At 42.8% G+C, this 26,931-nt stretch overlaps 1 protein-coding gene and 1 pseudogene across 8 annotated transcripts in view; one reads left to right on the top strand and one right to left on the bottom strand.

The window, feature by feature from the left end:
- DMD (dystrophin) overlaps positions 1 to 26,931 on the top strand; it is a 1,890,745-nt gene that overhangs the window by 1,625,739 nt on the left and 238,075 nt on the right. For all 8 annotated transcript variants that reach the window (XM_066356826.1, XM_066356825.1, XM_066356822.1 and 5 more), the window contains one exon: positions 23,971 to 24,031. In XM_066356826.1, the coding sequence (XP_066212923.1) occupies positions 23,971 to 24,031 (61 nt within the window). The remainder of the gene's footprint in view (positions 1 to 23,970; positions 24,032 to 26,931) is intronic.
- LOC136385951 (large ribosomal subunit protein eL33 pseudogene) lies at positions 12,022 to 12,462 on the bottom strand (annotated as a pseudogene).

Genomic DNA, 26,931 nt, shown 5'->3' with positions numbered 1-26,931 from the left:
TTTATGAGCAGTATATCATTCATTCTCTTGTATTTAATTTTCAGTGTAAGTAGTTCCTCTCATTTCCAAAGATATTTTTTCATGGATTTAATCAGAAAGTCTAGTGGTTTGCACATTTATAAGAGCTCAATAGTTATTTGTGTAACTAATGAATGGGTGAATAGTCAATGGATAGTCTCTAATCTCTATAAGGACAGGATGGTTTTAGTCTTGTTGACAGTTATATTTTCTAGTACCTAACATGGTATCTGGTACTTGGTAGATGTTCAGTAAAATCATTTGCAGAATGAATTATATCTTATGCTCATAAGAAGAGGTAAATTTTCAGACATTGATAATACACAGTAGCACAGTTATTAAGCATAGTGACTATCACATAATAGACACTCAGTAAATAATGTGACTTTTTATGTTGCCTCTCAGCAAAGACTAATAGCATTCATAACTTTACATGGCCCTTTTTATAAAATTCTACTGTGCCTTGTAATATATTAAGGGAAAAAGCTGACTTCAAAATTACAAGTGATCACAACTATATTAGAAAATAAAATAGAAACGGCAGAAAGGTCCCCATAAAAAAAAAGACTAAAAATATGTATCAAAATGCAAACAGCTACTGTGTTTTCCTTTCTTTTTACTTTTGCAGAGCTTTTGTTATAAGCATGTATTACTTTTATAATGGAAAAAAACAGTAAAGGTAAAATACTTTATTCTCTGGCTTTTAACCCAGTGACCTCCTGCAGTATTTAACTCTATTGACGGCTATGAAACTCTGTAAGATTAATTGCCTTTTTAAACTATTTGTTCTGAATGTAAAAGCTGTGAGTTTCATTGTGTGATCCTCTTGTGCTCAGATTATGAGATGCTGTAAAAAGAAAGAAGAGATCAGTTACTTCCCGCAGGCTTTGTAATCTTAAATGCCTTCATCAGATCCCTGGTCAACTCTTTCTGTCTTTTTAAAGCAACTCAAAGTATTTACAGTTTCTCCTTGCTCCACAGGGCTAAAAAGTTTACTACCATCCTGAGAATTGCCAAACCTTCACTCCACCTCCCCCAACTCACAGTTAATAAAAAAAAAAGTAGGGAAAAAACTTTAAGCCCATCTAATAATTGCTGACATTTCACTTAACAGTGCTCTAATCCATGCTACCATTATCCTCAGGGGATGGATGAATTTGAAATATGAGTGGGCCAGTAACTTAGTCTCAGATTAGCTGAAAGAAGCCGTCATGATAAAAAGTCAGGAAGAAGTCTGTGGGTACAAAGTGTGATGACTTTCATTCCAAAGCTCTCTGTCAGGTGAAATCTCAAGGCCAAATAATTTGGGCCAATTTCTTCAGTCACGTGCTGTCCGAGTATTGAAAATTTGGAACAAAATGCCATCTAACATATCAATGGTGCTATTAATGCCTCCATAAATTCAGAGCTAGCCTTTCAGATGCGCACCAAAAGTAGTCACAGTAACTTCAGTTACAATCTGTTCTCAACATTTGTTTCTATTGCCCTTTCTCCTTGAGCCCAAATCTATACTCTCCGATAAGGCCTTAGATTTCTTTGCTTCAGGGTACCCTCAGTATCAAAATGTTGCATTGTTGATCCTACAGATCCATGTAGTTGAGCACGTGAGGAAGGTTAAGAAAGTTCACAGTTTCTGCTTTGGGAACTTCTGCATGCGAGCTAGCTTACGCTGGCTCCGCAAAGCCGATTGTTAAATATACAGGAATTGTGAGCCAGTTAAAATGACCCTTGGTAGCTTGAAGTCAGCCATAGTGATAATATTTACCCCACAAAAAATTGGCAAATAACTGCAAGTCAAGGCTTTCTTTCTTCCTTTTTTTTTCTTTTTTTGCATAGCTAGTTTACCAGAACACCACTGAATTTAGTATTCAGGTCACCAGAGTCCCTGAAGGCAAAACTCAGGAGCCAAGTGTCTATATGCCTTCGGTAGGATGATGAGTGATCCAGTTTGTCTGGGCCGGTCTTGGTTAGCACTGAGAATCCCATGTCCCAGTGAACATCCTCGGCCCTGAGCATGCCAGGACGGTTGTTCACCTGAGCCTCAGGTCAAGGTCCATGGAAAAAGAGCTCTGATGCAGATTCTTGTACAAGTAATTTGTCAGGAGAGCAGCTCTCAAGTGAAGGACAGTGAAGGAAGTAGGATGAGGTTGACAGATGCCGGTCAGGGCGTAAAGCTAAGGACGGAGTCAGAGACTAACTTTCAGCCTGATCCGCACATTGTACCATGGACTTGGCTGCATTTTCAGGCAAGGGAGCTGGGCTTTTGCTCCCCCGTGCCAGTCAGTCACTGGCTGTGGATTTCTGGGGAGCAGGGGACAGCAAGGCATTTCCCATTTCACTGAGGGAGGTTTTCCAGAGGGGGGAGCAATGGTCCCGTACCAGCCGAAACTCACAGCAGCTGGAGGGAGCGTGCCTGCGGGAAGGTGGAGCTGAGGGGATCACCAGTACCGTTACCCTTCCAGACTTACCGGAGCTGCCATGGTTCCCCCTGTGTAATGTGGCTGTGGGAAGGCGGAGCTGAGGGGAACACCAGTACCGTTACCCCTCCAGACTTACTGGCGCTGCCATGGTTCCCCCCTGCGTAACGTGGCTTTAAAACTAGTGTCACCCCTTCATCACATGCCTGCGTGGAAATTAGTCCGGGGGCATGGCACAGAAGAAACAAATGTTTATTTCTTTTTTATTTTTTTTGACAGAGAGAGGGACAGATAGGGACAGACAGACAGGAAGGGAGAGAGATGAGAAGCATCAGTTCTTCGTTGCGACTCCTTAGTTGTTCATGGATTGCTTTTTCCTACGTGCCTTGACCAGGGGGCTACAGCAGAGCTAGTGGCCCCTTGCTCAAGCCAGCGACCTTGGGCTCGAACCTGGGTCCTCCATGTCCCAGTCCGACGCTCTATCCACTGTGCCTAGTCAGGCTGTTTTGTTCTTATTTCATCTTCCTCATCATGATAGATTCCTCTGGGCCTCATGGGGGCCTAGGGCAGGGACACCAGCACCACCGTTCTGAATCAGTTTCACGGCACATGGGCACTATTTTAGTGGTATGCCGGCTCTGAAAGGTATATTTTTACACTTTCCAGAAAAGAACATTTGTGAGTTTGGCCTATGGTAGTTTTTTGTCATCTGTCCCACAGTATAAAGCTTTGCACAACACAAGTGGTGGAATCACATCCCTGTGGACAAAAATCATGACTTTCGTTTTTCCATTTGGATGTTTTCCATTTTCTGAGCACAAGCAGTTTGGGATTACAAAGTACTTTTGGTGAGGACTTCGAGGTGAGGACGAAAGGCAGTTCTGTTCTTTTGTAGACTTAGAGAAACTGTTCCCTGATTGAAAAACCATTCTCTAGGGACTTTTAAATATACTCTCAGATATCAGCGATGGCAGTCATCTTGATTTTGGTCGACTGCGGATACTGCTGTAATGACTGCTGTCTCCTTGAAGCTGTAAGGAGCAGAAAGGGATGGACTTAGGCCATGAGCGGTCTTTTAAGGATATGTGGAAACATACGGAAGGACGGGGAACAGCAGTCACCAGGAAGCATATGTTGCTTCTCTCTGTGTATGCCTTTGCTGCTGTAAACTTCAGACTGTCAGTATAATTGTACTCTCTCCTCTCTACTTTGTGACTTCTGCTACTGCCTTGTAACATCTGTTTTCTTCTTTAGCTCTCTGACTTTTTCCACTTCCCCAACTCTCTACCATCTACATTTCTTTCTGTGTATTATAATTACCCTCTCCAAGAAAGAACGCCTAAGGCCCCCTGGCTGGTGGCTCAGTGGTAGAGCATTAACCCGGCCTGTGGATGTCCTCTCGGGTTTGATTCCCCTGCAGAGCACACAGAAGAAGGGGCCATCTGCTTTTCTACCCCTCCCCCTTCTCTCCCTCTCTCTTTCTCTTCCCCTCCCACAGCCATGGCTTGATTGATTGTAGTGCATTGGCCTCGGGCACTGAGGATGGCTCCATGGAGCTTCCACCTCAGGCACTAAAAATAGCTCAATTACGAACATGGCCCCAGATGGGCAGAGCATCAGTCCCCAAATGGGGGTTGCCAGGTGGGTCCTGGTCAGGGTGCATACAGGTCAGGTCTGTCTTTCTATCTCCCCTCTTCTCACTTGGAAAAGAAGGGGAAAAGAAAGAAATAAAAAAACAAAGAGCGTCAGATTGGGTCAGTTATTTACTATCCATTTAAAATTTAAGGCCACCTCATTGGCCACAGGCTAGGCTATAAAGCAAGTTTTCTTGACCTGGGCACAATTGATATTTGGGGCCAGACAGTTCTTTGTCGTGGGGCCTATCCTGTGCATTATAGGATATTTAGCAACATACCTGATTTGTACCCACTACATGCCAGTAGCAACCCCTTCCCTCAGTTGTGACAACCAAAAATGTCTCTAGACATTGTTAAATGTCCCCCGGAGGGCAAAACTGTCCCTAGTTGAGAACCATGCCTGTATATGAACCCCTGTACCATGTATCAGCATGGCAATTGAGTCACATGGAACACTAAATAGAATGATCTCTGTCTAAGGAATCATCTGAGACTGCTTTTTGCACTCACAGTTCCCTTCAATGAAGAGGAGTGTCCTCAGCAGATGACTCTTAGCTGTCTGCCCCTTCAGGAATCGCCTCACCCAGAATCTCCCCTCTTCCACGGGCAGCTTCCGATCCGTGCAGGATAAAGTCCTGGCCGTTTTGGCCCAACTCAGAAGGACTCTATGGTTCTAGCTCCAGAGCCCATGTGTGGTTGGCGAAGACTGTCAGAGGGCCCGCATCCCAGCTTGCCTTCCCTCTCTCACCATTCCTGCTTCCTTCCTCTCTTTTCCACAGCTGCTGAGCCCAAGAGTAGTCCACGCTAAATATCCTGCTCTCTAAACTTTGTCTTACAGTCTGGTTCCTGAGGAGCCTAACCTGTGCGGGACAATGTAACTGACAGGCATTTAGAAGCATCTGACTGAAAGGCATTAACAGGCTCATTCTAGTCACTGGGCAATTTGATCTACTCTTGCCTTCATGATGAGGTTGGTGATTTTGTCCAGTATATGTAGTGATGATCATTATTTAAGGTGTCTGGCCTCATGATCTCCATTAACGGATAAGGACGTTTGAGACAGCATGAAATTACATTAACCTCTGGCCTTCCACCTTAAGCTCAGCAGCGCACATACCAACAGACAAGAGTTAGAATGAAGGGTAGTCCATAAAGTATCCTAAAAGGAAATGGGTTGGAATGTGCGCATCATAAGGTTAAAGGGCAGACATCACTCTTTTTTTTTTCATGCATCTAATACAACAGAGATAGATGCAGAATATACTTTGATTAAATGAATAACTGGGCACTCCAAAGGTTATTTCCACTCTAATCCAATAGGAAAGAACTTAGTCCAGTGCCTGGTCTGATAGTCTAAAAAAGTTATGAGCTGGCCTTCAATTTCAGCCAGCTAAGAATTGATTCGTTCTGTCATTCAACAAATGTCTACTCAATGACCAATATAGGTCAGACTCTGTTCTAGGTACTGGGGAAACAGCAGTAAATGAAAGAAAATTCTCTGTCATGATTTATTTGAATAGGAGAAGGCAATCAGGTTATGATAAGTTGGATAGAAGAGGCTGGAGGTAGTTAGTTAAAGAAACTCTTTAAATGAGGCAGTTGGAGTGGGAACATTTGAGTAAAGAAGTAAGGGAACAAGCCAGGCAGATACGGGAAGCAGGCTGGGGACAAAGGGTTACAGATAGAAGAAACAGAATGTGCAAAGGCACTGAGGCGGGAGCATGGCTTACAGGGTTTAAGGAACAACAAAGAGGCTAGTGTGACTGAAGCCCAGGAAGCAAGATGGTGAATGATAGGTCAGAGAGCAATCGAGAGCCAGGCCAGGTAGGATCTTGCTGACCATGGTTATAAGCCTTTGGAATTTGTTCTTCGTAAGAAGGGTCAACATAGAGTTCTGAGCTAAGAAGTGACATATGACATACTATGCCTGTTAGCATTTATTCATTCATTCATTCGTGTATTTATTAACCAACAGTAGGCCTTTGGAATAAGATAAGAAAGACTGAATATTGGCCTTGGGATACTCAAATCCAAACCAAAAGAAGCAGACTTATAAAAAATCATGACCTTCTATAGTTGTGGTAAGTAGCGGATATTGTGGGAGTGTAGTGGAAGAAGGGATTAATTTCTACAGTGAAAGAAGTGAGATATTCTATACAAACTGGCCATAATGCACATTGTCCTTGAGGCTACATGCAATTCCAAAGTAGAGGGTACAGTCATCCCTCGCCATATTGCAGTTCACTTTTCATGATCTCACTGTATCACGGATTTTTTAAATTGTATATATATAATTTTGTGTTGTGGATTTTTCACTATATCGTGGGACTTTGCAGTATTTAGGTATTTTTATATATTTATAATTTTAATTATTTTTGCAGTAAAATAAGCATTTTCTAGCCTAAAACGTTGAAAACAATATAAAAAGAGTGTGGGAAAGGTTAATAACAATGTGGGGAAGGTTTATAAGAGTGCAGGAAGGGTTTATAAAGCCTTAAAATCTATATAAATAAGAAAATAAATATCAGCTTGCTATTTCGCAGATTCTCGCCTATGAGGGGGATTCTGGAACCTAATCCCTGCAATGGATGAGGGACCACTGTATTTCATCTGATAAGAATCGAGCAAAGACTGCTTCTGATTGTTTGGCCCCTGCTTTCACTTAACAAGTCACAAGACGTATTTGGTGATGAGAATCAAGTTCTCCCTTCTATTTAGTCATTCTTAAATGATGAATATCCCCCTTTCCAATTGTACATGTTGCCTCCTTATAGCCCTTTTGCCCAGAAAAGGGTTGTTTTATGTATGTATAATGAATATAAATACAGGTTTTACAGAGTGCTAATGTTTTAATGAGCTAGAACTAGGCAGACAAGAAAGAATAATTGAAGGATTAGTCAACATGGGGGCAATTTGACCGGGAAAGAGAAAATCTGAGCAGGAAATGTCTGGAGAAAATATTGGAGGAAGAATGGAATGGAATGAGCTCATTTATGGTGTGAGTTAAGGACAGAAGGAATTTATTCTCCAAAGGTAAAGAGTGAGAGTTCATGTTGTAGAACTTGACCTAGGTCAGCTATCAAGGGAAGGAGACTGATTCAAAAGACGTGGCCTAGGGGGTCTGAAGCAGATCTATCTATTAGAGGTGTCAGAGGAAGAGGGAAAGTATTAAACCAAATCCTCAGTTATTCCTGGAGCCCAATACAAAAGCTCACTAGAAACCTTGCTATCTTAGTGCAGAATAAAGGACAGCAAGGCTTCTGTCTTAAACAGGATAGACCAGATCATTCCTCTAATAAGAAACAACAACACTTATTTAAATACATACACACACACACAAAGATAGTACATTTGGAAATGTGAGATTCAATTTAAAAACAAGAACTGACCCTGGCCCGTTAGCTCAGTGGTAGAGCATCAGCCTGGTGTGCAGATGTCCCGGGTTTGATTCCCAATCAAGGCACATAGGAGAAATGACCATCTGCTTCTCCACCCCCTCCCCCTTCTTTCTGTCTCTCTCTCTTTCTCTTCTCCTCCTGCAGCCATGGCTTGATTGGTTTGAATGCATTAGTTCTGGGTGCTGACGATGGCTCTGTGGAGCCTCTGCCTCAGGTGCTAAAAGTAGCTCAGTTGCGAGCACAGCCCCAGATGAGCCGAGCATCTGCTCCAGATGGAGGTTGCCAGGTGGATCCCAGTCGGGGCTCATGCAAGAGTCCATCTCTCTATCTCCCCTCCTCTCACTTGGAAAAGAAAAAAATATATAGAAATGAAAATGAAAATATCTTGCTTTATTTCTTTCTAAAAGTTCTTAGCTATTTGTTTTGAATGCCTAAGCAGTACTAATATAAAATGAGAAAACACTGTTGACTCGTACTTGACAGCATCAGAATGCCAAAGGAAGAGCTGTCTCCTTTTATGTTTTATGACTCTGAGAACAGCATAAATTTTTTTAAGAATCAGAAAATGGTTCAAGAGGAGGAAGAGGGATTATTCACTGGTGTTGTTTACTAGGCTTGTGTTTTGGTGATAGCTTTAACAATGTTTAGTAGTAGCTTTCAATAGTCAGTTTAACTCTAGAACCATAGAGTCTGTCTCATTTGCCTGGTTAACCTGAGATTTCTCACACTGGCAGTAAGATAGTTAATGGAATATATATCTTGATAACTCACTACATTAATGATGATAAAAATAGAGGTAGGAATATGAACACAAGAAATATTGAGCACTGTTTGCTTTTCACGCGAGGAAGCATTTTACAGGGAGCGACCTGTTTAATCCTCACAATAATCTTGTAAAATGAGGATTATTAGTTTCTCTATTTCATAGAAGAGAAAACTGAGAGTGGAGAAGTTTAAGAACTTCTAGAGGGTTGCCACTATCTTCCCCTTCCTGCCTCTCTCCGATATGAGAATAAAAAGCTTCTATTCTCATGCCTGTGGGTCTCCAGGTCAACTAAAGTTTATGTGATCCAGATATAGTTTGACTGGGAATCTCTGCTTCTGGCCGCAGGCTGGCCACAGATTCAGTCCAGATGTCTCTAAACATGTTGGATTTTGAGGGCCAGGCTGAAGGATCAGAGACCACATGGAGCATGTGCTTAGGGTAGATCACCAGAGCACAAGAGGACAAACCTCTGTTCATAGCATGTCTGCTAAAGCCCCATTGGACAAAGCAAGTCACATGGTCAAGCCCAAGGTTAAGGGCTGGAAAGCACACTCTGCCCACTCTGAGCCTATAGCTAAGGTATAAATGTTTCATTCTTTTACAGTGGAGTAAAGAATGGGGACCACATTTTATCTCTCCCACCCTCTTATTCCTTTCATTGTTGTCATATCCTTAGCTCTTTCTGACTCTTCTGTTGCTTTCTAAATGGATGTATATCCCATCTATAGTCATTTGGTTTTTAATATCTGAGTTGCTCCCTACTGTCTCAGGCTTCAAATTTTACTTTCCTTGAAATTTCCCTGGTGCCTAATACAATACCATTCACACAGAGAGCATTCAGCAAATGGTGTTGACTACCTGCTGTCTCTTAAAAGCACATCTGGAGAGACACTAAAGGCACCTGGTGATATTGCACTGACTTGTTAGTAACCCGACTTAATCCAAATGGACTAACACTGTAGCCACTTTTACCTGGAGGGAAGTTCAATGGTAACACAGACAGCCAATTCTGTTTGAAATTAGTCAGAAATTCCATGAGCATAATTCAGTCATGGCTCTATTATATAAACACCTATCCTCCTACATCTGTCCTTATGAGGCTTAATTTCTTTCCTACTGTCCTAATAATCACAATAAGGTTCTCGGAATTTTGTGTAATTCACTTTGAAGGAGGATTTTTGTTTTCATGAAGTAATGCCACCAAATATTGTTCATTAGACTGTTCATGAGACTGTGTAGCACTGGATATTAGATATAGCATTTATCTCTGCAACGCAGTCACCTTGCCAAGTAGTTTAGTATGAATTCTTGACTTCCCAGATCAGTGTAAGCCTGATACTGTAAATGACTTGGCAATCCACTGACGAATCCAGTGGTGTGGTACAGACGGTTCAACTTGTGCATTTTCTCATTTACGGTGGTGCAAAAGTAATACACAACCATACTTCAAATATTGAGTGATGCTCTTCTCCCAGGCTGGCAATATGCAGCATGATACTCCCTAGTGATGCTGGGTGGTAGCAGGGAACCGTAGCCTCCAGTCAGCCATGCAATCAGAAGACTAAACAACCAATACTCCACAGTGTACTGTGTTTTTCCCAACCTTTTTTGGATATTGTGTTTTGTGTTTTCACATCCCATTATGCCTACAAAACTCCCATCTGTGTCTCCTGGTTCTGGTGAGAAGAGGAAGGCAAATTACTCTTGAGATGAAACTCAAGATAATTGCCCAACTGTAGGCTACTGTAAGTGTTCTAAGCGTGTTTAAAGTAGGCCAGGCCAAGCTTAGGTGGGTTAAGTGTATTAAATGCATTTTGGGGCCTTGGCTGATAGCTCAGTGGATAGAGTATCAGCCTGGAGTGTGGATGTCCCATGTTCAATACCCACTCAAGGCATGCAGAAGAAATGACCATCTACTTCTCCCCACCTTCTCTTCCTCTTCCCCTCCCACAGCCAGTGGCTCAATTGGTTCCAGCATGACCCCGGGTGCTGAGGATAACTCCAGTGGAGCACATCAACCTCAGGCACTAAAAATAGCTCAGTACCTGAGCATCGCCCCTAGATGGGCTTGCCGGGTGGATCCTGGTCGGGGAGCATATGGAAGTCTGCCTATCTCCCCTCCTCCTCTCACCTCAAAAGAAATTAAAATTAAAACAATGTATTTTTTACTTTTGATACTTTATACTTACAGTGCATTTATTGGGACATAACCTCATCATAAGTGGAGGAGCATCTGTATTCTATTCCCCATGTGCAATGGTCTCAGGGCTTAGTGTTATCTGTCTGACAGCTCATATAATATTTACAGGTTGTTATTCGTGAGGAATTTTAGCCATAAAGATTTTCACAGCTATGGCGGACATTAGCGGCCTCATTCATCACTCTTGTGACCTTCCCCTCTGGAATGTAGCCCATCTGTCTCTGCTGTTGAAATCTTTATGGAAAATCTTCCCATTTTTGAAAGTTTAGTAAGTGATCTTAAAGTTTTCATTGAATCTCTACTTTTGATATATGACATAGACATATAAAACACTATTCTTATTTTAATTTAATGTTTTGAAAAAGTGTTAAATTTAACTTGGCCTTTCAGTTAAATGGCAGAAAATGTAATCTTGCTACAGGAACTTATGCATCACATCAAAAGGAAATAAAAATCACACAGAAAGCAATTGCAATGGGGAAATATAATACACACATACATATGTGTATATATTCAGCATCAATAATGACATGAAAACTGAAACACTGTTTTGTAATCTTAATTATGACCTTCCTTAGGAATTTTTTTTAAAAAGCCAAAATAAGTTTTTCATGTAAGTTAATATTATAAAGAAGATCATAAGCAAGTTCCATAAATAAATGTGTTGAATGGGGCTAGTTGACAGAACAGGAAAGAGAGATGGCCAACCTTCAGATGTTGCCCTTCTCCTTACATTCCTCTGCGTTCATGCACAACTTCTCAAATGCTTGGTTAGGACCCAATCCTACTGCTTTCCCTCTGTCTACCCACCCCACACCTTCAACTTCTGTAATCTGCCTTGGCCTTCACTACTCTTGTGAAATTGCCTTCTTGAGATCACCAGGGATCTTGCAGCCAAATACATGTTTCATTTCTATAGCCTTCGTCCTCTGGAGCCCAGTGCTGCTCATACCTCAGCACCTGGCCGTCCCAGTGTTTCACCCTACTTTTTTTTTTTATTTTTTTATTTTTTTTGTATTTTTCTGAAGCTAGAAACCGGGAGAGACAGTCAGACAGACTCCCGCATGCGCCCGACCGGGATCCACCCGGCACGCCCACCAGGGGGCGACGCTCTGCCCACCAGGGGGCGATGCTCTGCCCCTCCGGGGGCATCGCTCTACCGCAACCAGAGCCACTCCAGCGCCTGGGGCAGAGGCCAAGGAGCCATCCCCAGCGCCCGGGCCATCTTTGCTCCAATGGAGCCTTGGCTGCGGGAGGGGAAGAGAGAGACAGAGAGGAAGGAGAGGGGGAGGGGTGGAGAAGCAAATGGGCGCTTCTCCTGTGTGCCCTGGCCGGGAATCGAACCTGGGACTTCCACATGTCAGGCCGATGCTCTACCACTGAACCAACCAGCCAGGGCCTGTTTCACCCTACTTTATTCTAGTTTCTTTGTTGTTTTTATTGGATGGCTTTTCTATTGCCACCATTTTTTTAGAGCATTCCCCAAAGTATAGTTCTCTTTTAACAGCCTTCTATCATTAAAGAGTCTATCCATTTTCTTCCTTTCTTTCTTTTTTCTACCAGAGAACAAACCCATGTTATTTATTTACTCTTCAATATGTTTAAACCCTTGAGGGTACAGCATCACACGGATTCTTTGTCCAACAGCCTTAGCAGGAAGGGTTGCTTCGGGATTTAGCACGAACTACCCACCATTTCCATGAGCACGAGTGACCATTTCCCAGATGACTCTGCTTTTATTTTCTTTGCCACCAGGAGTCACTGAGTTATTCTTTGCCTTGTATACATCAGCACATCTCTTGCCTGGAAAGAATTCAATTTTATTTCGAGCATAAACACCTTCAGTTTTAAGAAGAGCTGTGTGCTCCCTCTGGTTCTGGGGACCCCACTTTTAACTGACAAAAATGGCCCTGGACCACAGCCTTCCAGATGTATTTGCTACAATGGAAAATAGAGGACTTCGTTGTAGAAGTCTTGTCCCAGAAGACCCCACAGAATCCAAGATGGCGGAAAAAGCAAGAGTCATCCATTTTCATAGCTTCAGGAATCATCCAGTACTTAAAATCTTGTCCTTCCTGGCCCTGGCCGGTTGGCTCAGCAGTAGATCGTCGGCCTGGCGTACGGGGGACCCGGGTTCGATTCCCAGCCAGGGCACATAGGAGAAGGGCCCATTTGCTTCTCCACCCCCCCTCCTTCTTCTCTGTCTCTCTCTTCCCCTCCCGCAGCCAAGGCTCCACTGGAGCAAAGATGGCCTGGGCACTGGGGATGCCTCCTTGGCCTCTGCCCCAGGCGCTAGAGTAGCTCTGGTCGCGGCAGAGTGATGCCCCAGAGGGGCAGAGCATCGCCCCCTGGTGGGCAGAGCCTCGCCCCTGGTGGGCATGCAGGGTGGATCCCAGTCGGGCGCATGAGGGAGTCTGTCTGACTGTCTCTCCCCATTTCCAGCTTCAGAAAAATAGAAAAAAAAAAATCTCGTTCTTCCCTTGAGTTTCAGTAAAAAGACCCACTTTCCCAATATTTCAAGCTCAATATATATTTCATCTGAAATTTACCTCCCAGTTTATTTTTTTCTGCCAGTGAAATTCCCAATTGCCTAGTAAATAAGCCTTAGAAATTGAGTTATCAGTAATTTCTCCCTTTTGCTGGATACCAAATCCACTTATGAACTAATTCTCAAACTCCACTTTCCTGCCTCTAATCCATTGTATATATCACAAGAACAATCTTTTTATCTTTTCATCATCGTAATCCTCTGATTATAAAAGTCTGTAGCCCTCTATTTCCTATTGTATCAAATATGAAAATCTGCTCATCATTCATGCTGATGAATAGTGGACAGATGGTCTACCTGAGAATGAAGGATCTGTTCAGCAGATACCATTGGCCTAGGCAGACAGAGATGTATAAAGAGGTACCATAAGCCCAGGCAGTTAGATCATGTTGAAAGGTATTTCTCTCTGCCATACTTTATACTATATGTGGCACATTAATAGCAGTTAGGAGTGGATCCAAGGGTTGAAGACAAATGCCGCTTACTGAAACAGAGAGGTTGATTGTAGGATTACCCTCATTCTGACAACATCCCATAGATAGGTGATTACAGACATTATCTGTATGGTAATTAACATGTTGCAAAGCAGTTTGTATCTGCTTTCTCATCTTATCCCGACAAGATTTTGGGAAGGCAGATATCATTACTCCCTTTTTGCATATAAGAAAAATAAGGCTCACAGAGAAGACAAGACTTGCTTAAGTTCATTCAGTAATGGTGGAGTCGGGACGCAAACCCAGTTCTTCTGACTCTGTGGTCTGGGCACTTTTCACGTGTTCCACATAGTCCCACATAGTTTCAAAACATTGGGTTAGGCTTTGAGATGAAAAGGCAACATACTGAGTACCTTTGTGAACTCAACAAGTTGACGATCTATCATAGGAAGTTGGGGTATGAGAGGCATGTTCTCAAATAACCCACTGGATTAGGCAGTGTATCTAACGTGCCTTGAGAATTATACTAAATGCCACTGACCTGCGGAAAATGGTTTTTGCTCTTTCTACCTGGATCAATATGGAAAGACTCCTGCTGGCAGGAGAGTAATTGTATAAAATGCCTTTAAAATGTTCATGGCCTTTCATCAAACAATTATACTTCTAGGAATTTCGCTTCTTAAGAAAATTAACAAAAATGCCTGCCAAGACATCTACAAAGATGTTCATTGCAGCCTTACTTATAGCAGTGAAAACTGGAAGCAATTGATTTCTTCCATAAGTCATGGTACATCCGTGAACGTAATATTCTTCAGCCATTTAAAGTGTGAGCCAGGACTGATGTGAGCAGCTATAGATGGTTTGAGTGAGTGGAAATAGTTCTATAAGAAGCAGGTTTGACTGTATGTAACAGAAAATTCAACGACGGCTTCCACAAAGTACATGTTTATAAGTTTCTCACATAGAAATTCAGAAATAAGCTGGAGTGGGGCCTCCCTATTCATCGGGCACTTGGGCTTCTCATATCTTTTCTTTTAAAGATTTTAATCATTAATTTTAGAGAGGAGAGAGAGAAAAGAGGGAGAGGAGCAGGAAGTATTAACTCCCATATTGCCTTGACCAGGCAAGCCTGGGGTTTCGAACTGGTGACCTCAGCATTCCAGGTTGACACTTTATCCACTGCGCCACCACAGGTCAGGCTTTCTTGGTCATTCTTAGCACATGGCTTCTCCAGCATAGGCTGTCAAGGCCCTGCCCATACCCAATGGCAAACACCACACCCAGGCACACCAAACCCAGGCTTCCAACTACACACACCTGCAACACTGCCTTTAAGGCCTTCTCTGGCCATTGGAGCCTGTTCACCAGCACAAGGGGCAGGTAAGAAGTGCCAGGGAATGAATGACCCTCCTATACTCTAGGAGTATCACTCAAGCAATAGTAAATAAATACTCTAGTTCCCGCCCCTGGAAAGGGGGACAGATAACTCTGAAGAGGATTCTACACTGAAGCCCTCAGCTGCACTGAGCCCCAGGTGCTCAAAGTAGTGATTCATCTTTTATCAGTTTTTCTCCCTCCCCTGTCTTACTTCTAGTTCCTGTACAGTGCTTTCTTGAATGACTGCTTAAATTATTTGTATCCTCATCTTTGTCTCCATGTCTGTTTCTAAGGGATTGCAACCAAGATGGCTTCCATTCTCCTGGTTTCTATGGCCCCAGCCATCATCACATCCATGATCCGGGCAGGAAGAAGGATGGGAAAAGGGCAAAAGCTGCCTCTCAATTGAGTCAGCCACTTTTTTTTTTTTTTTTTCTGAAGCTAGAAACGGAGAGACAGTCAGACAGACTCCCGCATGCGCCCGACCGGGATCCACCCGGCACGCCCACCAGGGGGTGACACTCTGCCCACCAGGGGCCGATGCTCTGCCCCTCCGGGGCGTCGCTCTGCCGTGACCAGAGCCATTCCAGCGCCTGGGGCAGAGGCCAAGGAGCCATCCCCAGCGCCGGGGCCATCTTTGCTCCAATGGAGCCTCGCTGCGGGAGGGGAAGAGAGAGACAGAGAGGAAGGAGAGGGGGAGGGGTGGAGAAGCAGATGGGTGCTTCTCCTGTGTGCCCTGGCCGGGAATCGAACCCGGGACTTCTGCATGCCAGGCTGACGCTCTACCACTGAGCCAACCGGCCAGGGCCGAGTCAGCCCCTTTTAATTCACTTTGCCCCTCTCCATGCCCTCTCCATACCTCCCTGCCATGCTCTGGACCTTGCGAGGTTGACCTATGTGGGCAGCATGATTGGGATCCCCAGCTCTCTAGCTCTGGGTAGCGCTCAGCCAATGGAGAGCCATGGTAGGAGATGGGTAGGAAGATAGAGAATAGAGCAGGGGTCCCCAAACTTTTTATACAGGGGGCCAGATCACTGTCCCTCAGACCGTTGGAGGGCCGGACTATAAAAAAAACTATGAACAAATCCCTATGCACACTGCACGTATCTTATTTTAAAGTAAAAAAACAAAACGGGAACAAATACAATATTTTAAAATAAAGAACAAGTAAATTTAAATCAACAAACTGACCAGTATTTCAGTGGGAACTATGCTCCTCTCACTGACCACCAATGAAAGAGGTGCCCCTTCCGGAAGTGCGGTGGGGGCCGGATATATGGCCTCAGGGGGCCATAGTTTGGGGACCCCTGGAGTAGAGCATAGTGCTTATCATCTTTCCCCGTGTACAAGGCGCACCTTAATTTTGGGGCCTGAAATTTGAGGGGAAAAAAACGTATTACATAAAGTTGTTGAACTTTATGCACTAGGCATTGTGCAAAGTGCTGGTGCTAATGCAGTAAATAAGACAGGCTTTGTTCCTGCTACTCTGCACTGAATTTTAGTCTCGGGATATTTTGCAATGAGCACATCTAATATTCTGGTATTAAAATCAATCAACTGATATATACTGAACATACATTATGTGTACATCCCCATGCTAGTTATTTGTAGGCGAAAATTCATCATAAAATTCATACAACTCCTCATTGCTGTCAAAACTCCCATCCATTAGCTTGTCCTCGTCTGTGTCTGATGATGAATCACTGTCTTCACATACTGCCTCATCTATGGCATTTGAAGTGCCACAACCACTGTATAAGACGCACCCAGTTTTTAGACCCCAACTTTTTTGAAAAAAGGTACATCTTATACACGGGGAAATAGGGTATTCCTAGACTCCCTCAGGCCTGCGTCCCTTGACGAAAGACCTTGTCACATGAGCCCTTTTACCAGTGCACACAAATATTTGTTTATCTGGGGGGAGCAGGGGCTCACTTGCTCTCTCCTTTTTCTCTCTTCTTACCCCTCCCTTCCCACCCCCCTTCTGGTAATGGTTCTCCCTTCTTGCCCCTCAGACTAGGGGTGGTAAAGGTTCCCTGTTAATAATATTATCCCTTGTGATTCCCCACACTCTACACAGACCTCTGTGACTAGCCTTTTTACTAAACTCTATTCAACTTACCCAGTTTGAATGTGACACCTGCTTCCTGCCAGGACTGGTACACTTCCGTTATAATATGTGTTCATCTCAAACCTGCCCGTGAGGACTCAGAACCTCTTTCTCCACCACACCCCCCCAACTGCAACTCGCCTACAAATAACTAGCATGGGGATGTACACATAATGTATGTTCAGTATATATCAGTTGATTGATTTTAATACCAGAATATTAGATGTGCTCATTGCAAAATATCCCCAGAGACTAAAATTCAGTGCAGAGTAGCAGGGACAAAGCCTGTCTTATTTACTGCATTAGCACCAGCACTTTGCACAATGCCTAGTGCGTAGTAGGTACTCTATAAAAACGTGTTACATAATAAGTGAAGGCATGTTAGGTATTGTTTTGTTTCCTGAGGAAATGAGGCTCTGTTTTTGTCTTTCAGCTGAAAATCAGTCTCATCTGAGTTCTTTGGAAGTAGCTTCTCTGAACTGATCTGATGCTTTAATTTAGGCATCCAGGACAAGACTGCTGATGGAGATTACAAATCAGAGAGGCAGGTTTTTACCAGAGTAAAAGCAATCTGTTGCTAATCCTCACTGAACCTGTAGGAAATTTAAAAGAACCCCTCCAAGATCTAGTGACAATGAAGTTGTTCAAACAGCTCCTGGAAAAGAATTTGGTGGATTGTTGGGAATAGTGTAGAGGGTACATTTAGATATCAAATATAGTAGAGAACTTGGACGAGATGACAAGGAATTCCTTTTAGGGTGTATTTATTTATACAGTTGTTAGGCAAATGTTTATAGACTACCTGTTATGTACCACACATGATAAAAAAAAAAAAAAGTACAAAGATTAGACAGACCTGCTTGCAATCCTAGATGTACTCTTTGCTAGCTTCCTATGGCCCGGGCTAGTTCACTGACCCTTTTTGAGCCTCAGTGTCCTCATGTGTGATAATGGAATCACATGACCTCATAGGGCAGGGGTCTCAAACTCGTGGCCCACAGGCCGCATGCAGCCCACTGAACAATTTTGTGCGGCCCGCAGACTAATCCACAAACTAGTTTCTGGTCGTTTTGTGACACTGAAAAGTGTTGCATAACAGTTGCCTTTTGTAGACCTAGTGCGGCCCGCCGAATGGCTGTGATCTTGCTCTGCGGCCCACATGCTGAGTTGAGTTTGATACCCCTGTCATTGGGTGTTTGGGGATTACACTAAGGAACATGCAGTGTAGGGTACCTAGTAGACACAGCATACTTGTTTTCTCCATTTCCTGAATCACCCGACTTCCATCTGGTTAGTAAATAAAACTTAGGATCTAATGCTCACACCTGCTATTCCATGTGATCTTGACTGTCTCATCATCTACAAAATGAAAATCATAATAATCACTACCTCCCAGGTCAGGATACATATCAGATTAGCTATTTGAGCTCATGTTTCAAGCACATAAGAGGTTCTCTTACGCCCTCCCTCAACACGTCTTCTAGATCAAGCATTGTCAATGGGAGTGATATCGTCCCCAAGGGGGTGAAAACTGGTTCCTAGGGGAACAAAAAAGATCTTGTTCTTTTTATCTAAAGCACAGATACATGAAATACATAACCAGACATATATTATTATCAGTGGTATTAGAATTTCATGAGGGGATATGGAGACTAGGAAAAAGTGCTTAAAATGATACCTCGGTGTGGAGGAGATAGCGGGGAACCGGTCATTGCTCTAGAGCAGGCCTCTTGATGGGATGTGTCCATAAAACTCTTACTAGAATCTGTACACTTCTGAGGAGCCAGTAGCTAGGCAACCTTTGTTAACACTTTAACCCCGTAGATCCAAGTTTCTGTTTTGTCTCCAGAGAATGCTAAATTATTGATGTTCATCATCTGCCTCCACATTTTTGACCCAACTATGTTATCAAACTCCAAATCCACCAAGTGTAAGGAAAGTAGGAAGATTAATGCCTGTGTGTGGGTCTTAATTCCGGAGAGTACTCTTTGGGCACAGTTTGAATCACATTAGCATTCTTTTTAATTTTCTGGTTAGGCCCCTGTGTCAATTAAAATATGGCTTAACACTGGGGTGCATCGCTGGGCACATTGTGTTCATCATGCACTAAAAAGTGGTCGAAATAAGAACTTCGTCTAAAGAAAGTGTGGCCTGTGTTTGTGATTTTCAAAACCACCTTGGGCACAATATTGGATCCTGTCACCCCAAGGGAAGAAAAGCATTTGAAGGCAGAATTGCTCCCCTTTCTTGCTCTTAATAACAAACTGCATGGGGGAACTTCAGAGGTTGGTTTTGGAATAAATAAACTCCTGTGTAGTGTGCTGTTTAAATTCAGTAGACAATACGTCCATGGTGCTGGTGCCGTACGATAATGAATGATTTTTACACTCGAGAATCTGAATCACAAAGCTGCATTGGAATTACACGTAGTGGTTATAGAAGCATCTATGTAAAAAAATACGAAAGGACAGCACCGTCTCATATAAAACTATTTGCCAATCAGTCTGCTTTTGATGGGCTACTAAAAATGGACACATCGGGCAAAAAGATGTCTGCATCTATTACTTAGGCTAGCATTGTGAAGGATGACAAGCTTCCACTGGTACTCTGAGATAAGAAACAGCTGTTGTTGGCATCGGTACTCCTGCACGAAATGAAATGATAATTCCAGGACACACTTATGAGAGTTACCATATATTTGATCAACTTTGTATATATGCAAGACCGGAATTATCTGGCAGCCCCAAGCAAAAATTGCCTGACAACTCTTTAACAATCTCCTGAGAAGGAGTGCCGAATCCAATCGCAGACAACCTTCGTCAGATGGCGTGTTATTTCTAAAGTAGTTTCAGTGTGTGTGTCTGTGGTGGTGATGAGGGTGGGGAAGGCCATTGTTATTGTAATTTTTTTTGCATCAAGGACTTTTTTAGTATAAAATTGTAGTTTCAAATGATGCAAAGCAGTTTCTTAGGTACATTTATAAACTGGAAGTCAAATGGCAGAAAACATCTTTCAGCACAAAAAATTCACAAATCATCATTGGATCTATTCGATAGCTACACATACAAAAGGCTTTTTAAAACAAAACATTTTATGTATAACATATATGCTGCAAATTTTTAACAATTGTAAACTCCATTTTTAAAAGCTTAAAATGTCATGTTGATCTGGAACTTATAATTTCTTTGAATGTATTTTGAAATCTTTTCAACTGTTTAGCTCAAGCAAATTCTGATTATTTCTCTAGCATTTATTTATTTATTTGCCTTTTAATATTTAATATTGTAAATTCAACTATACTCTATGTAGGTCTAGCCATTAGCTCAGCTGGGCACCACTGCTTTTCTTCCATCTCTTGCTAAATTTTCTGCTTAAAGATTGTTTCTTTCTTTCTTTTTTTTTTTTTTAGAGAGAGAGAGAGAGATAGGAAGGTGGTAGGGAAGGGAGATGAGAAGTATCAACTTGTGCCCTGGCCGGTTGGCTCAGCGGTAGAGCGTCGGCCTAGCGTGCGGAGGACCCGGGTTCGATTCCCGGCCAGGGCACACAGGAGAAGCGCCCATTTGCTTCTCCACCCCTCCGCCGCGCTTTCCTCTCTGTCTCTCTCTTCCCCTCCCGCAGCCAAGGCTCCATTGGAGCAAAGATGGCCCGGGCGCTGGGGATGGCTCCTTGGCCTCTGCCTCAGGCGCTAGAGTGGCTCTGGTCGCAATATGGCGACGCCCAGGATGGGCAGAGCATCGCCCCCTGGTGGGCAGAGCATCGCCCCTGGTGGGCGTGCCGGGTGGATCCCGGTCGGGCGCATGCGGGAGTCTGTCTGACTGTCTCTCCCCGTTTCCAGCTTCAGAAATGAAAAAAATAAATAAATAAATAAATAAAAAAAAAAAAAAAAAAAAAGAAGTATCAACTTGTAGTTGCGGCACCTTAGTTGTTCATTGATTGCTTCTCATACATACCTTGACTGGGGAATTATGTTAAATCTATTGATCAATTTGGGAAGAATTGACATCTTACTATTTTTTTGTGACAGAGACAGAGAGAGAGAAAGAGAGAGGGACAGATAGGGACAGACAGATAGGAAGGGAGAGAGATGAGAAGCATCAATTCTTCGTTATGGCTCCTTAGTTGTTCATTCATTGCTTTCTCATATGTGCCCCAACCAGGGGGCCACAGCAGACGGAGTGACCCCTTACTCAAGCCAGCAACCTTGGGTTCAAGCCAGCGACCTTGGGCTTCAAGCCAGCGACCTTGGGCTTCAAGCCAGCGACCTTTGGGCTCAAGCCAGTGGCCATGGGACCATGTTGATGATCCCACGCTCAAGCTGGAGACCCTGCGCTCTAGCCAGCGACCTCAGGATTATGAACCGGGGTCCTCAGCTTCCCAGATTGATGTTCTATCCACTGCACCGCCACAAGTCAGGCTAAAGGTTGTTTCTTAAGAAAAGAAAAAAAAGACTTGTTTCTTTCAGGCAGAAAGCCCCTGAGCCAGGCCAGGGAGCCAGTAGACCTCTCCAGCTTACTTCTCTCCGAGAGATGCCCAGGAAGAATGGAGGGACTCCAAACTGACTCGCCCACTACCAGATGATGTTCCTGGCGGCCTCTGAGTGAGAAAGACTTTCTGGACCATTAGAATAATAAAGAACTGGAAAGGGACAATGAAAGACATTGTGGGGCCCAGCCCATGGAGACCTTTAAGTGAAGGATAGCTGGTGTTTTCTCAGATTAGGCATTCATAGGTTTGGCAATACCGCCAGTGAGGGCCGGCCTACAGGCTTTCTGGAGTTCTTTTCTTCTTTTTATGATGCTATCATTTTGGGAAGGTTTTCTTTTTTTTTTTTTTTTTTGTATTTTTCTGAAGCTGGAAACGGGGAGAGACAGTCAGACAGACTCCCGCTTGCACCCGACCGGGATCCACCCGGCAGGCCCACCAGGGGCGGAAGCTCTGCCCACCAGGGGGCGATGCTCTGCCCCTCCGGGGCGTCGCTCTGCCACGACCAGAGCCACTCTAGCGCCTGGGGCAGAGGCCAAGGAGCCATCCCCAGCACCCGGGCCATCTTTGCTCCAATGGAGCCTTGGCTGCGGGAGGGGAAGAGAGAGACAGAGAGGAAGGAGGGGGGCGGTGGAGAAGCAAATGGGCGCTTCCCCTATATGCCCTGGCCGGGAATCGAACCCGGGTCCCCCGCACGCCAGGCCGATGCTCTACTGCTGAGCCAACCGGCCAGGGCCAGGAAGTTTTTTTATTTAATTGAAGTATAACTGACATACATCATATTAGTGTTAGATGACCAACATAATGATTCAATATTTGTATATATTGCAAAATGATCACCACCACTGTGACTTTAAGAAGAGGGTATGTTGAGCAGCCTGGAGCCTGGACTAGGATTCTGCCTCTGCACCAAGTTTCCTGCTCAGAGGGCTTGGGTTTTTAGGGTTCTGTAACATCAGACTCTGCCCAGGTACATCAGGGAGTCCAGCCTACATTCTCCAGTATGGTCGTATTTATTCTGTGAACTGCTCTGGGCAAGAGAGCTGAAATCTATAGAAGGAAAACAGGCAAGAGGAGAGAGCAGGGCAGAGAAAGAGAAGGACAGGGGAGAGGGAGGGAAGAAGGACAGAGAGAGATTGAAAGCAAGGGACTGCTTCAAAGCATCAGATAAATGTCTTTTTCCCCATAATAAAAATCTGTCTACCAAAATGAAAAGGAATAATTAGCAGCTAAATACAAATCCATGTTCTGTATCTTTTTAATGACATTTCGCCAGGGTACAAAGCAGCATGTCTGGTTGAAGGTTGGACGATTCGATCTTTCTATTACTCAATATGAAATAAAGAATCTGTAGTTTCATTACCCTTAAACTGTCTGGCAGTAGGTGAAGTTCACTTTTATCAGAAGCTGTTATTTCCTATTATACAGTATAGTCAAGGATATATTAGCTTTGACGTTTTGTTACATCTCAATACACTGTGGAATAGATTTACTATGAGACTAATTTAGAAGGGAGCTTTTCATAGGAGGAAATAATGGTCAGCATCAGCTGTGCTTCAAATTATAAGCAGGATGAAAATTCAGGAAAAAAAAATCAACATGCACATAAAACGGCTACAGTTTAATAAGCATACTTCTTATATTTATATCCTTGATGATATTCTATATCAATTCAAACTCCAATTCCTTAAAAGTCTATTTAGGAGGAAGATTTTATTGTTAAGGAAATGTTATATTGCCTCCTCACATGGTTATTTTGTCCTAAAGAAAGAAAAAAAACCCCACAGATTAAACAGTACGTAAAAGGTATTTTTAGAGTTCGGCTTTAGGAAAGAAAAAAGAAAACCCTACAACTTAAATGTTTAAAACACAGTTTAAAGATGATTGATTTGACTAATACAAAATAAAATCGTTATCAAGTGAATTCCCCGTACATGAAAATAAATTTTACCTGTAGGATTCATCACTCATCACAGAAGTTTTATTACACTCTGGTATTGGATGGCATTCTCTCACTTTTCGTTATCTTTTCTAATAAGATCATGCTGGTCAGCTGACGTTTTGAGGCTCCAATTAAAGAGATAATCAGTAAATGAAATCTGGCAAAAGCCAAATAAAGAGAGAAACAAACACATCAGAGTAATAAGTGTAGTGCTTTAGCTTCGGTAACTTGGGATGTAAATATATCACAAAGGGCTGTTTCAGCTGCTGCACAAATAAAACCCAGTCAATCAAATAGCAAAAGATATGGAGAAGCAGCAATAGGAAGTGTTTAGAAGGCAAGCACCCAATGCAGAACGTAAGAGAATACCTGGAGGTTACTTATTCCCTTCCTTATCTATTCCATAGGGATGGCAGTGAGACTTTTGTTTTCCTCTTTGCATTTATCTTTTGCCTGAATGACTTCAATTTCACTTAGGACAGAAACTTCAGGATAGCTGCTTAATCCTTCCTGTCTTCATGGGCAACTGAGCAAACAGACCAAGATAGATCAGTGTAAAATTGTAATTCTGGAGATTAATGTTGTCTTTCCTGTTCGCAGTGAACTTGACCTTCTTGCCTTTTTTCTATTTCCTTTTCCAGCTTCTGTCCAGGGTCCCTGGGAGAGAGCCATCTCGCCAAACAAAGTGCCCTACTATATCAAGTAAGTTGGAGCCATCACGTTATTTAAGGAGCATTTATTGTGGCTAATCTGTATATTCACAAATGAATTTATTTTTAAAATGTGCCATTAACCTGGCCCACACTACCTCGTTCTTTCTTCCCCAAGGAAGCGTGGATAAATCAACTCATACTTAAATTACCACTGAAAACGTGCTGATGCAATAAGGAGCTGCCTTTAGGGAAAATCCATTTCGTGGCAGTCTGTCTGTTGTGCTTTGTGATTGGGGGCGGTGTGGATTTTTCACAGTAGAACACAAAGCTGCTGATAATATTATTGACAGTGGAAATGAATGCTTACAAGAACAATTCAATATATTGAGGGGTTTTCCCGCATTTCTTCTTCTGACAAAGATGGAAGATTTCTGCAACTGTATGTACACAAACTATTTTAGGTGAATAAATACTTCATGAACCCAAAAGGCAGTCAGCCGCACTCCTGGATTTGTAGAGCTGAAGTGTTCATTCTTGGAATAGAGCATTCAGCACTTTTCACAGGATAACGACAGAATGGTACCATTTTCTGGGGCCATTTGTGTCCATCAAAGGAACACAGGTGCTTAGGATCATCTTCTGCAGGATGCTGCATGAAATATAAATTATGATACATTGGGTCGACCTGGAGGAGGGAGGGGAAAGAGGATGTTGAGGGCTTTTTTGATACCTTAGCTACGTCTCATCAATTGTGCGAGTCTAACTTAAAATTTAACTTGGAATTGGCGATCTCAACAGTAATTAAAATTCATCAGATTCAGCCTGACCTGTGGTGGCGCAGTGGATAAAGCGTTGACCTGAAATGCTGAGGTTGCCGGTTCGAAACCCTGGGCTTGCCTAGTCAAGGCACATATGGGAGTTGATGCTTCCTGCTCCTCCTCCTGTCTCTCTAACTCTTTCCTTCCTCTCTCTCTCTCTCTCTCTCTCTCTCTCTCTCTCTCTCCAATAAAAATGAATAAATAAAATCTTAAAAAAAAATTCATCAGATTCATGAAATAGACTTCGGTACCAACCAAAGACTTTGAACTGGCCTCTGCCATGAGTCTGACTAAAAGTAGTAAATGTTTTTCCATTTTTCGGCCTGCCATCTTTCATCAAGTCTGTTTCTATTCTTCCTCTGCCCATCAGTTCTTCATAATTCAGTTCTAAAGCAATAACAGCACTCCTATATCTTCATTACTACAGTTCTCAAAAAAAATAATTCCGTGCCTCAATTTTGTTAACTCAGAAGAATGGGGGTGCAAGGACTCTTGACTCTTCCAGAAAAAACACATCCGTTAGAAAAGGTCTGTCTTATGAAAATTTTCCAGAGAAGGCATCTCTATAAAAATTTTCCTTCAATACACTGTGATTCCACTTTTTAATTTTCTTACTTTTAAATTTTATTTTTGTTATATATAATTATTCAGTTACTCTATGTATTTTCAATGCCTATTTTATTTTTGAAGTACCTATTTTAAATCACTTGTTTTATTAAATGATACATAGATTTAGACATGCACTATTGGCTTTACATCTACTACGTATTTTATTCAAACCATTTTATTCCAACTCTCCCCAGTTCTCTTGTACATCAGTGTCTGGGTCATGACAAACTGTCATTTCTGACTCAGATTTTGAGAATTGCTACTTCTTCAACCCATGCATGTAGCCCTTGCTTGATCCAGTCTTTATGAGCTGAAGAAAAAAAAAAAGACTCCTGTGGCCACGGTTTTAGTACTGACTGAGAATCCAAGATTTTTAAGCCATTATTCTCCAAATCATTACTTGTCTGGGGCTCACTAAAGGTCTCCTGGAGATTCCTAGAGTCGCCCCTGCCCCACCTCAGTCCCACTGTCCTTTCCTTAAATCCTTAACTATGTGTCTCCTCGCTGATGTTACACTACTAGAAAAGATCCTAGTACCTTGCAGTGGGGAAGAGAAAATGAATTCAGGCCAAAGAATAAAAAGGAGGAAAATGCCAGAAGAGCCGTCACGCCCTGCCCTGTAACTTGGTCTCTTGCTCTTCCTCGGCGGACCCAGAGCAGAATTAGCCACTCTGTCTGTCTAGTGCTCCTCAGCCACTTGAAGATCATGGTAGCACTATTGGTGAGGGCACAGATCTGGGAAAGAGAAACCTGGATTTCGAGTCCTGACTCTGTTATTGGTTGATTATGTGGCCTTGAGCAAGTCACTTAACCTATAGAACTCTTGGTTTCTTATTTATAAAATGAGGTTGTTTGCCTGACCAGGCGGTGGTGCAGTGGATAGAGTGTCAGACTGGGATGCGGAGGACCCAGGTTTGAGATCCTCAGGTTGCCAGCTTGAGCGTGGGCTCATCTGGTTTGAGCAGAGCTCACCATCTTGGACCCAAGGTCGCTGGCTTGAGCAAGGGGTCACTCGGTCTGCTGGAGCCCCCCAGTCAAGGCACATATGAGAAAGCAATCAATGAACAACTAAGGAGTTGCAACGAAGAATTGATGCTTCTCATCTCTCTCCCTTCCTGTCTGTCTGTCCCTATCTGTCCCTTTCTCTAACTCTCTCTCTCTTTCTCAATAACAACAACAACAGCAACAACAAAAAATGAGGTAGTTTGGATGGTATCTAAGGTCTTTTTTAGCTCAAAGAATCAATGACTGTGGCTCATTTCATAATCTTGTCCGAATTTTAAAAACCTAGCATCCCAGCTTTTTTTTAAAGAAGTTTAGCTTTATTTTTTAAACTATTTTAATTTTTAATATAAAAAACTTAGTTTTAAAAAAACACAGTAATTCTATTTTTCCACTGTTTAATTAGCTTCAAAGATGATGCCCTCTTAACTCCAATTTCTCCAGGTGCCTATTTAAAGAGCTCAAATCTTGGTGTGTAATTAAGGACTATTATGCTCTCTAGTATAATGGTAAGAGACAT

This window comes from Saccopteryx leptura, chromosome X (genome assembly GCF_036850995.1).
Source record: "Saccopteryx leptura isolate mSacLep1 chromosome X, mSacLep1_pri_phased_curated, whole genome shotgun sequence".
In the NCBI taxonomy this organism is placed as follows: domain Eukaryota; kingdom Metazoa; phylum Chordata; class Mammalia; order Chiroptera; family Emballonuridae; genus Saccopteryx; species Saccopteryx leptura.
Note: the sequence above shows the minus strand (reverse complement) of the source record. Positions and strands in the feature narration are given on the sequence as shown.